Raw genomic sequence first — 12,331 nt, 5'->3', positions numbered from 1 at the left:
GCCTGTGCGACGCGCCGGAAGGCCGGAGGGGATGGTAAGGCGTTTGGGGGATCCGGGACTGTCCGTGTGAATGGTCCTGGAAGGGGGGTGCGTCGGCGTCGTTTACACCGACGCACCCCCAAAGCGTGGCCGTGCGGAAATGGCCATAGAGTTGAAAGGGCCCCAAGGGCCATCCAGTCCAACCCCCTGCCATGCAGGAAGACACAATCAAAGCACTCTTGACTGATGGCCATCCAGCCTCTGTTCAAAAACCTCCAAAGAAGAAGACTCCACCACCCACCGAGGCCTGGCGGGGTAAGGAGGAAAGAGGAGGGTTGGGGGGGGGGATTTTCCACCCCATGGGACCCCAACGGTGTCTGCACGGGGTGCCTATCCCCACCCCGCCCTGTGGTAGTTACACCACCGGGTCCGTACATGAAACTTTGCCACGATGGACATCAGTCTCCATCATGCAGCAGATACCTTGTGAACAACCGGCCTTCATCTCTTGCCTTGGAAACCCCATGAGGGGTTGCTGTAATTTGGCTGCAACTTGAAGGAACTTTATTCCAACTGCCTGGGATCTCGGTAAAAGGCGGACGATAGATAACGTACACGAATACTGTATGCCTTGCCCCTCAGTTCGTCACCTGACTCTCTCAGCCACCACGTTACACCAGCAGCTCCCGCCCATGAAGTCTGCGATACGAACGCCAACAGAAGTGGGCATGAGCCCCCAGTCAGTCCCTTGTAGCAAATCTCCCCCGACATCCCACACAGCAGAGCCTTCAGCGCCGCAGCTCAGAGAAGCCGAGGCAGATGGTGGAAACGCTAACGAGAATGGGGTGCTTTTCCTTGGGAGGAACACTTAGCTCGTGGGCACGTGACGCAGCTGCTGATTTGCATGAGATACCCAAAAGGGCAGAAGGGGGAAGGACAGATTAAGATCTGCCTCTGACGCCCTGCTCAAGCATGCTCAGAACGCAAGTGACGCAGCCCAGCCACACGGATACTCGTGAAGATGCCACCGTGTCCTTGCTGCTGATCTCACTGTCTGGGTGAATCTAGCAGTAAGGCCTGCCACAGACCCACTCCCTTATGCATTCTGCTGCTCACATCCAGGGGGACAAAGTTTCAAGTGGTTGGTTGGGTCTTGTATCTAATCTGGGTCGTGTATCTAATCTGGAGGAACCGGGTTTGATTCCCAGCTCTGCCGCCTGAGCTGTGGAGGCTTATCTGGGGAATTCAGATCAGCCTGTACACTCCCACACACGCCAGCTGGGTGACCTTGGGCTAGTCACAGCTTCTCGGAGTTCTCTCAGCCCCACCTACCTCACAGGGTGTTTGTTGTGAGGGGGGAAGGGCAAGGAGATTGTCAGCCCCTTTGAGTCTCCTGCAGGAGAGAAAGGGGGGATATAAATCCAAACTCCTCTTCTTCTTCTTCCTCTGACCAGAAGGTATGACCATTTGCTCATGGAGAAGGTGAAAAGGGTGGGGAGAAGAAGAAGAAGAGGAGGAGTGTGGGTTTATACCCTGCTTTTCTCTCCTGTAAGGAGTCTCAGAGTGGTTTAAAAACTCCTTCCCTTCCGTTCCTGTCCCCATAACAGACACTTTGTGAGGTCGCTGGGACTGAGAGAGTTCAGACTGGCCCAAAGTCACCCAGCAGGCTTCACGTGGTGGAGCAGGGAAACAAATCCAGTTCACCAGATCAGAGTCTGCCACTCATGTGAAAGAGTAGGGAGTCAAACCCATTTCTCCAGATTACAGCCCAGAAGCAACAGATATACAAAAGGGGAAGTCCCCAATCTATTATGCAACAGAGGCCAGATCTACGCATGCCAAAGAATGAGGCGGTAGAATGCAGTGGGCTGTGGTGGAAGGTACCATTTTCAGATGGGAGGGGGTGACATGTGAAACACCCTCGTGACGTGTTAAAAAAACAAACTGTCCTAACATACCTGAGGGAACTGTCCGCACCTTGCGCTCTTAGCTTTCTGCATGCAAGGAACTCTTTATGCAAAGGTCCCTTTAAAAACATAGCCAGCACTTCGAAGTGGTATAGCCTGTTCTCCCCACCTCATCTCCCTGGCACGCACAGACGAGGCCGGAGGCTGTCTCAAAGAAAAGAACAGCCCCTGCAGCACAGGTAGCAGAGGACAGGAAGCCGAAGGGGAGCGGAATTGCAACTCACCATCGTAGGTCAAGACGTGTCCCTTCTTGCCTTCGTAAATGACATGCCCCTTCGGCAAAGCATCCTCCCTCGCTTTCTCTGCTCGGCCGGGGCTGTCTTCTCCGATTATCCTGGTTATGGTTCCTTTGTACAGCACTTCGGCGGGGGTGCCCTTGGAAAGAGACCCAAGATCCGTATTTAACAGCGTCCTGAGCAATTAAGGCGGTAGAGTAAGCGCCCGCGCACATATACATGCGAGCTCGGAGAGGAGAACACTTTGTTCCAAAAGGCTGAACACAGAAGAGCAGCCAAGCGAACGCTGTCCTGGAACTCCGCTCCCAGATAACCCACCGCCTAGGAAGCACCTTCATTATTGATGAGGACAACCACCATGAACCGAGCTGTGTGTTTTGTATATGGCCACGGGGTGAGCTACAATGAAAGGGCAGATACTGCAGAGGAAGGAGATGAGAACCGGGTTCTGTGATTACCAGCCATCTCAGTCCTCGAGCAGCTGCAAAGGAGGCAAACCCTGGGCTTTGGACCGGGGCATCCAAAGAACTATCTCCTACCACAGTGATGGCGAACCTTTTCGAGACCGAGTGCCCAAATTGCAACCCAAAACCCACTTATTTATCGCAAAGTGCCAACGTGGCAATTTAACCTGAATACTGAGGTTTCAGTTTAGAAAACACAGTTGGCTCTGAGGCGTGCGTTACTCTGGAGTAAGCTTGGTGGTAGTCGGTGGCTTTGCTTTGAAGAAACATGCAACTTTTCCAACGGGTGAATCATGACCCTAGGAGGGTTTACTCAGAAGCAAGCCCCATTGCCAGCAACCAAGCTTACTCCCAGGAAAAGGATCACGCTTTAGTTCTTTGCATGAAAACCAGTGGGGTTTAACAGCGCTTAACAGGGTTAAACCTGCTTCCCCAAAACTGGGTTCCTAGACGAATGCCAACAATCGGAAGCCCGGCAGTCCTTGTGGCTCAGATGTGTGGAGGGAGGTGGGGGCGACTCTGTTTGCGTGTGCCCACAGAGAGGGCTCTGAGTGCCACCTCTGGCACCCATGCCATAGGTTCGCCACCACTGTCCTACCACATGTTGCTGCTCAGGAATTAAGATCACAGGGAGAGACCCTCCCGACTATCACGCCACTCAAAAGATGTTTAGCTACTAGACATAAGAGACAGGGACTTTTTGGTGGCAGCCTCACTATTACGGAACAACCTCTCCGGGGGCATGCAGCTGGCACCCGTCACTTTCCACATTCGGGAGGCAAAGAGAGTCTTATTTAGGACTGCGTATGACCATAGTCTGACTCAAGACAACTGGCAAATCTTCCTCTGTATACCTCTCGCCTCGAAAAAAGGGTCACCAGCTGCAACTCAGTGGCATTTTCCATCAATAAATCGGCCTTTAGTTGCTGTGGGACAGTGGTTCTCAACCTGGGGGTCGGGACCCCTTTGGGGATCGAACGACCCTTTCACAGGGGTCGCCTAAGACTCTCTGCATCAGTGTTCTCCATTTGTAAAATGGATAAATGTTAGGGTTGGGGGCCACCACAACATGAGTTACTGTACTAAAGGGTCGCGGCATTGGGAAGGTTGAGAATCACTGCTGTAGGAAATATTGCTAAAAATAGAGAAGCAGCAGAGATATACAGCAATTTGCCATCTAGCCCCTTCCCTCGGCAGCTGGAGCGGCAACAGAAAGGTAAGGAGAGGTTTGACGGACATCCCTAGCTGAGCAGAACTTCCAACACCCCAGAGGCAGCCAACCGAATACGTTAAACCAGGGGTCTTCAAACTATGGCCCTCCAGATGTTCATGGACTACAATTCCCATCAGCTCCTGCCAGCATGGCCAAGTGGTAGGGCTCATGGGAATTGTAGTCTATGAACATCTGGAGGGCCATAGTTTGAAGACCCCTGCGTTAAACCCAATCCAACATCACACGTAACAGTGCATGACACGTCAGCACTGGATATCCACTGGGGGCTTGGGGGAAACCAAGGTGACGCCCCTCCCACCGAAAACATTTCCGCAAGGACGGAAAACTACGATCCTGCGTAGCCTTAACAACATGAGCCTTCAGTCATCAGCCTGCAAAGCGACAGGGTTTAGAATGAGGGAGCGGATAACAAGAATTTAAAATTAAATGCAAATTTGAATTGTTGGGAGGGCCCCGGTGTGAACGGTTTTGCATTAGCAAATTTGAAAAGCTTAAAGTGCTTCCTGGAGATACGTGTGTGGAAGGAGCCGTTTAATTGCAGCCGTTTGAATTTACTCTGGTTTTTATAAAGCGGTTAACTAGGGGGAAAAGCAAACACGAAGCCCAAAGAAGCCGAGAGATTATTTTTCTCCCTATCTAGGGTAACCGAAGACCTCCCAGGGACGGGCCCTCTAGCGGCAGATGATCCCTGGCTACCCTCCCTTGACAAGACGGCTCGAGGGGAAGGGAGAGGAACCCGGAATGTTTCTAAGCGGCTTTAAAGATCTGAACGCCGGCCAGAGAAAAACCCCTCGGGGAAACGGATTCTCTCTGCTTGGTTTGCAGATAAAGCAATAACTCTACGGCACGACGCTATCACCCATTTGGCAGGAGTTCTGCCGCTGGAGAGGGCTGATGGGAATCAAAAGGCTCACTCAGAGGGTGTTGCGGGAGGGGAAGGGGGACGAGAGGCACAATGCTTGGAAAGAGATCTACTGGAGAGACCCAGTAGATCAGTGATGGCGAACCTTTTTGAGACCAAGTGCCCAAATTGCAAACCAAAACCCACTTAATTATCGCAAAGTGCCAACATGGCAATTTAACCTGAATACTGAGGTTTTAGTTTAGAAAAAAATAGTTGGCTCCGAGGCGCGCGTTACTTGGGAGTAAGCTTGGTGAAGCAACTGTGCAACTCTTCAAATGGGTGAATCACGACCCTAGGAGGGTTTACTCAGAAGCAAACCCCATTGCCAGCAACCGAGCTTACTCCCAGGTAAAGGATCGCACTTTAGTTCTTTGCATGAAAATCAGTGGGGTTTAACAGCGCTTAACAGGGTTACCTACACTGCTTCCCCAAAACTAGGTCTTAGGTTTAATGCTAATAATCGAGCCCAGCAGCCTAGGCCAGCCTAGATGTGGGGGGGGGGGGGGACACTCTGCGAGTGCCCACAGAGAGGGCTCTGAGTGCCACCTCTGGCACCCGTGCCATAGGTTCACCACCACTGCGGTAAATCCTCTTTCGGCATCTGCCTTGTCATTTGAAGCAGGGGGGGATGGGGCAGAATGGAAGGGCCAGAACAGATGAGGACAAGTTTTTTGAGACGCCACCAAGCGCTGGCTTGGCTCGTGTGAGTAACAGACTGAAAAGGAAAAGATTATTTTAAAGACACAGTTCACTTCCTGTCTCTCTTCTGGAGGGAAACTTGAGTGGTCAATTGGGAGAGTCCTACCCTCCTACACAGCCACACACTGTAAAGAAGAGGCGTATGGCCTATCATAATAGGTAAAATAACGCGTGGTAATTTTCCAGATGTTATGGACTGAAATTTTATCATCCCCTGCCAGCTTGCTGCTGGTAGTGGGTATGATGGGAACCGTGGTCCATAACATCTTGGAGGGCCGAAGCTTGATACTACACCTATGGTTTATAGTAATGGGGGCCAACCTTTGTTATCTTCCAGACGATTTGGATCATACAATTCCCATCAGCCCTTACAATTGGCCATGCTGGCAGGGGCTGGTGGGAATTGTAGTCCATAACATCTGAAGTGCCAAAGGTTCGCCACCACGGGCCTATAGGGACATGGGGTCACCCGTGTCCCCGGACGCATGCCACCAAGCCCCGCCCCCTGCCTCCAAGCACGGGGGGGGGGGCGCCCCCGGAGAAGGCGTTGTCTTCAGGCCCCATTTCCCCCTGATACTCCTCTGATGTAACGTCTTGGCCGTAATGACTTTTGAGTGCAGAAAAGTTTTCAAAAGCAGAGCTGAAGTGGAGTAGAGAGCCCCCTCCATCTCAGCAACTGCTAAGGGGCTCAAGTGGTGACAAATAACACATTCGGTGTGTGTGCGTGCGTGCGTGCGTGCGTGTGTGTGTGAGTGAGTGAGTGAGTGAGTGAGTGAGTGAGTGAGTGAGTGAGTGAGTGAGTGAATCGGGCCTGCCAGACCTCACAATCTCTGCGGGAATAACGAGGGCACTCCGGCACACCCCTCGCGGCTGCGTCTCGAAGCGGGCCGATGGTCTCCCAGGGAATGCGGCCAGCCAGAGTTGGCCTCTGCTCAGGAGCCCCGAAGGAGCTTCTGACGAACCCCAGCGCTCTGACGGACACAGGTGGAAAACGATGAGGAGCAGAGGAGAGACTTACGTGTGTGATGGATCCTCGATAGGTGATGGGAGACTCCGGCGGTGGCCGTGTGCTGGGGAGGCCTTTCGTGATGCTTCCTCCCGACAGTGAGCCCAGCGACGCTCCTGCAAGGTGGAACTGAGTCAGAAGGATTGCACGCCTGAAGAGGGGTTTTTGTCAATGCACGTTAAGGCTGGTTGGAGCATGCGTGCTCTGCAGCCCCTAGCAGCTGTCTGTTTCTGGGGCAAGCTTAATTTCGAGGTCAGAGGTGTTGTTGTGTTATTTCTGCTCCCTCTGCAGGCAAGACAAGCAACGTGCTTTGACTTGTTGGGTCTCACTGTGGATCGGCCATGCTAATAATAGGAGCGTGGCAGGCCCAGCGACCTAAGAAGGCACGTGGATGCTTGGGAGAAAGCAGGCCATTTTTTTCTTTTTAAGAGACATCAGCAAAAGCAGTCGAGGACTGAAGCAATCTGAATCAAGATCTTGGGGCGAAACTGTGGAGAATTTTATCTTGATCTGTCTGTCTGTCCACTTATCACTTATATTTCAAACTTGCCCTCCTCTTGCACAACAAGGCTCAGGGTGGAGAACAATGCTTTAAAAATACACTCAGCAAATACATGGATTAAAACTGAATTAAAATCATACAATAGATGGCGCTAAAAAGAAGAAGGAGAAGAGTTTGGATTTATATCTCCCCTTTCTCTCCTGCAGGAGACTCAAAGGGGCTGACAATCTCCTTGCCCTTCCCCCCTCACAACAAACACCCTGTGAGGTAGGTGGGGCTGAGAGAGCTCCGAGGAGCTGTGACTAGCCCAAGGTCACCCAGCTGGTGTGTGTGGGAGCGCACAGGCTGATCTGAATTCCCCAGAGAAGCCTCCATGGCTCAGGCGGCAGAGCGGGGAATCAAACCCGGTTCCTCCAGATTAGACACACGAGCTCTCAACCTCCTACGCCATTGCTGCTCCTAGAGAGACATCCAGGATCGTGCTCAAACTCTTGACAATGTGAGACAGCAACGCTTAGGTGGCACGGATCGGCTTGAGCCACGTTTTCAAAAACGCCGGAAGGGACGGCTTTCAGACGGTGCAGTACGACGTCTCACCTCGAAGGACGGAACCCTCCTGCGACGTCTGCACGACCAGATTTTCAGGCTGACTGGCTTGGCTTCTCGGAGAGAGCTGCTCCTGTTTCACACTCGGGAAAGGCACTGGAAAACATCAGATGCCGCCATACTGTTACAGCGCAGCATCAGGGTTGGGGTGGGGGTGAGGTGAGGGTGGGGGGTACAGTCCCTGCTTGGCTCTCCCTTGTTACTACCTGTCCTCATTCAAACCCACGCCCTCTTCCCCCAGTCACCTGTCACTCACAGGCTCGAGCGTGCAGTGCCGCTCATGATCGTGTTTCGTCTTACCCAACTTCTTGGGGTCCATCGTCAAAGGCAGGCCCATGGCGATAGAGCCGATGGGAACTTTTGCATGCTCGGAGCTGAACGGAGCGTGCAGTTGGAGAGGCACTCCCTAAAACGCAGACCAAACGGCATTTGTTACAGGCGCAGGTACCCAAACAGACGAAAAGATCCAACTCTCCTTGCATTTGCATCTTCTCTGGCGTGCAATTGTAGCAGCAATTTAATGTGCCGACAGTGCGACAGGCGCGATACAGAAGCAACCCAGCCCTGGCCTAGAGCAGTGATGGTGAACCTTTTCGAGACCAAGTGCCCAAATTGCAACCCAAAAACGACTTATTTATCACAAAGTGCCAACATGGCAATTTAACCTGAATAACCCCCTCGGGCAGGGGCTAGCCTGCTGTAGCCTCCAGCAAGTCCCGCATGCGCCGCTCTGTGCCTCTCTAGCATCTCTGCCTCCTTGCCTCCCCCCTTCCCCGCCCCCCGGACAGCAGCCACCTGGAGCACAGGCACCAGGCCTGCCAGCCGAGTCCTCCCTGCTCACTGAGGTGCATGCACATCAAGTCCAGTGGCCCAGGCCAGCCTAGATGTGTGTGTGTGTGGATGATTCCCCCCCCCCACATGACAAACTCTGCGTGTGTGTGCCCACAGAGAGGGCTCTGAGTGCCAGAGGTTCGCCACCACTGGCCTAGAGGGCTGACAATAGAAAACGGGCAGGTGGGACAGCAAGGAAGGAGGCAAGAACAGGAAACCTACGAGGCTGAAAGGGACACGGTCTTCAAGGGACCCTGGTCCCCAGTAGGGCTGGCAGTGGCCCTTTGAAACTGAATGGGACTATCGGAGTAGCAATTAACTGCGGACAAACGAGGTCAGGGGTCTGCAACCAGCGGCTCTCCAGATGTTCATGGACTACAAATCCCATCAGCCCCTGCCAGCATGGCCAATTGGCATTCCCAACGTGATGACATTCTGCAATGACAGTCCCAACGTGATGACATTCTACAACCAGGAGGCCTAAAGCCAATTGGCCTTGCTGGCAGGGGCTGATGGGAATTGTAGTCCATGAACATCTGGAGAACCGCAGGTTGCAGACCCCTGAACTAGGCACTGCGCTACGGAGGAGTCAATACTGCTGTTTCCCTACCTGCCACACAGACAACAACTTTCAAATGGGACTAGGAATTGAGCCCTGTATGAAAGACACTCTTTGGCTTCATCTGTCTGTCTGTCTGGCCCTTTCCCCACTTACCTTAAGCCCCGCGCTACTCTCCTCAAGTAGCGCGGGGTCCCCCGGCACTCCACAATACAGTGGCGACGACAACGTAGCCGCCCCGACGCTGCCACTCTCGCACCCCCTCAGTGCGTGGCATCCCTGGCACTGGAAAAAATGGCGCCTTTTGATGACCCTGCGCGTGGGGATGCCCGGGCACGTGCCAGAGATGCCGCGCGCTGAGAGTAGCGTGCAGCAAAGGTAAGTGGGGAAACGCCCCCTGTCTATCAATCACTTCACTGGGCAACTGTGTTCATCTGCAGTAGAACAGTTAGATTTGAGTCCACCTTCTAGACCAGCCAGAGCTTTCGCGCAAGAGCCTTTGAGACCTGTGCCGTTCTGGCGCAGGTGTGTCTTTGCTTGAACGCTTATAGCCTGAAACTCTTGTTGGGTGTCCACGGCGTCACTGGATTTGAATCTAATTATTTATTCATGTCCGCCTTTCTCACTGGGCCTCCAGGCAGATTACATAAAGCAAATTGGGACAATCAAAAAAAAATGGGACAGTCAGAAGACAACGCAAGCGGCACTCGAAGAGACCTGGAAATCCAGCGCAGCGTAAGTATTAACGTGACACGTTAAATGAAAGGAAAAATTACACAGCGGGAGCCTGTTGATGATGACAACGCGCAGTAGTGTAGTCCACGATCCCCAGCCCTGCACCCCACACCTCTCTCTAAGTCACATCCTCACAGTGCAGCCCTATTACCCATTCAAAAACCCTCTTGGATAGTTCAGCACACGCAAAGGCAGAAGGGGGGGACCCTTCCTGACCCCAACACAAAGTTCAGGTCCTTGGACAAACAGCCACGGGGCTGGGGGGAAAAGCAGGACAGATGGGGACTAGGGCCACGCCTCTCCACCGGCAGAAATTATGCCGGTGGAGGGGTAAAATACCCGCGATGGATGCGCTACGCCCCGGCCCGCGAGAAGCTGTTTAGAAGAGGTGGCTGCGCATGGAGTCAGCTCTTCTGCATCCTTCCCCCCCAATTTCCGGTCCTTCCAGTTGCCACTTGAGGTGGTTAGGGACTTCATTTCGCTGCCCTCCGAATTCTGGAGGTCGGAGGAGCAGCGTAAGCAGGTCTCTGACGGCCTCCAGAGCACTTTGAGGTGACCAGCGAGTGGAGGAGATAGGTGCGCTTCGCCTTCCCAGCGGTGCGGTTTGCACCGTGCCAATGGGAAGACGGCGTTTTAGAATAACCTCACTAAATGAGTAAGGTTATTAGGAGCGGCTTCACGCCGCTCCTGGGCGGCCAGGATGGCGCTGGTGTGACCCAGTAGCGCCTCCTGTGCGAACAGCTGCCCAGGGACAGCGTTTTTGCCGTCCCTGGGCGGCAAATGGCCCGTGCGGAAAGGGCCTGAGAGAGAACATGGTCCTTCCTTTTAGTTGGCTACTTTTTTGTAAGCTCCTCGGGGGCAGCGATCTATTGTTCCACGTGTGATTCTGGGAAAGTGCCCCATGAATAGCTGTCCCTCAACCAATAGTGTCACCCGTTCTTCCCTTTGATCCACTCGGCATGGGGGAGTCTAAAGGCCTGAGCTCCGACAAACATCATTCTCTCACACGCAGCGCTTCCAACCAACCTCCCACGCCCTGACGTCTGTACGTTTACCTGGGAAATAGAGCCAAGGGGTCTTTCAAGAACGGAAGGATGCTTGGTAGAAATGAGAGGGGGAGGGTTGGAGATGGCTGACAATCTTTGGAGTCCGGGCCGCGAACTTTCACGCACATTCAAGGGGACGGGGTGACCTGTTTGTAGAAAAGCAAGTTTTCATAAGCTTTGATTTGCCACAGATAGGAAACAGGCTCATTGTCTTTGGGGCTACTGAAATGAGGTAACAGTGTCTAAAGCAAAAATAGACCCCAGTTCAAATCCCCTCTCTGCCATGGGGAGGGGGGGGGAGGAGGAGGAGGAAGAAGAAGAGAGAGGAAGAGTTTTGGATTTATATCCCCCCTTTCTCTTCTGCAGGAGACTCAAAGGGGCTTGCCCTTCCCCCCTCACAACAAACACCCTGTGAGGTGGGTGGGGCTGAGAGAGCTCCGAGAAGCTGTGACTAGCCCAAGGTCACCCAGCTGGCGTGTGTGGGAGTGTACAGGCTAATCTGAATCCCCCAGATAAGCCTCCACAGCTCAGGCGGCAGAGCTGGGAATCAAACCCGGTTCCTCCAGATTAGATACACGAGCTCTTAACCTCCTACGCCACTGCTGCTCACTCTTGAGGAGAGTCTCTCTTGAGAAAGATGTTTGAGGGGAAAAGGGTATTTCGCTTCCAAGATCAGAACAGTCACCCAAAGGAAACTCAGCATTGTGACTGTTATTGGTGCTCCTCCATGATGCCATGAACGCCACGAAGCCACTAACACAGACAGTTACCAAGTACATACGCCAGCTAAACAATTCTGGATCACCTGGGGGGTTATACTGGAATACGTGAGGCTCAGCATGTGGAGAGGTTCTGATCACGTCCCGTGATGTCCCTTGGTAGGGATGGACCGATGGCCAGCAAGTCGTGATCGAGGGCTCTCCGCTCAGCTTCTGTCCCTCTGGAAGGGAGGTGAAATGCATCGGCTTCTCTGCAAAGGGAAACAAAAACCAAATCAGCATTCGTTAGAAAGGCACCCCGGAGAAGTTCAGGTATTTTGCTCGCTTCTACTCTCCTCCTTGAAAGCCCAACGTAGACGAGGTCTTTGTATCCGAATAGAAGGGACCCAGACTCAAGTCCCTGATCAACAACAACTCTTGCTCACTGGCCTTAGGAAGAGGAAGAATTTGGATTTATACCCCAACCTTTCTCTCCTGTATTTATACTCCACCTTTCTCTCCTGTAAGGAGACTCAAGGTGGCTTATAAGCTCCTTCCCCTTCTTCTCCCTGCAACAGGCACCTGGTGAGGAAGGTGGGGCTGAGAGAGTTCAGAGAGAACTGTGACTAGGCCAAGGATCACAGTAGGAATGTGTAGGAGTGGGGAAACACATCCGGTTCACCAGATAAGCCTCCGCCACTCAGGTGGAGGAGTGGGGAATCAAACCCGGTTCTCCAGATTAGAATCCATCTGCTCTAAAACCACTACAGCACGCTGGCTCTCCATCAGAGTCATCAGGATGGTCCAAACACGCCTATTGGTCACTGGTGACTGTGGGATTGAGTGACGACCTCCTCAGACAGAG

The 12,331-nt window shown here is 53.0% G+C and overlaps 1 protein-coding gene across 1 annotated transcript in view; it reads right to left on the bottom strand.

Moving 5' to 3' along the window:
• The window catches only part of NCOR2 (nuclear receptor corepressor 2), a 343,452-nt gene that overhangs the window by 46,547 nt on the left and 284,574 nt on the right, over window positions 1–12,331 (bottom strand). The window contains 6 exon segments of the mRNA XM_048513864.1: window positions 2,171–2,321; window positions 6,502–6,605; window positions 7,589–7,693; window positions 7,898–8,003; window positions 10,778–10,914; window positions 11,574–11,738. Coding sequence (XP_048369821.1) covers window positions 2,171–2,321; window positions 6,502–6,605; window positions 7,589–7,693; window positions 7,898–8,003; window positions 10,778–10,914; window positions 11,574–11,738 — 768 coding nt within the window.

This window comes from Sphaerodactylus townsendi, linkage group LG13, assembly GCF_021028975.2.
Source record: "Sphaerodactylus townsendi isolate TG3544 linkage group LG13, MPM_Stown_v2.3, whole genome shotgun sequence".
Classification (NCBI taxonomy): domain Eukaryota; kingdom Metazoa; phylum Chordata; class Lepidosauria; order Squamata; family Sphaerodactylidae; genus Sphaerodactylus; species Sphaerodactylus townsendi.
Note: the sequence above shows the minus strand (reverse complement) of the source record. Positions and strands in the feature narration are given on the sequence as shown.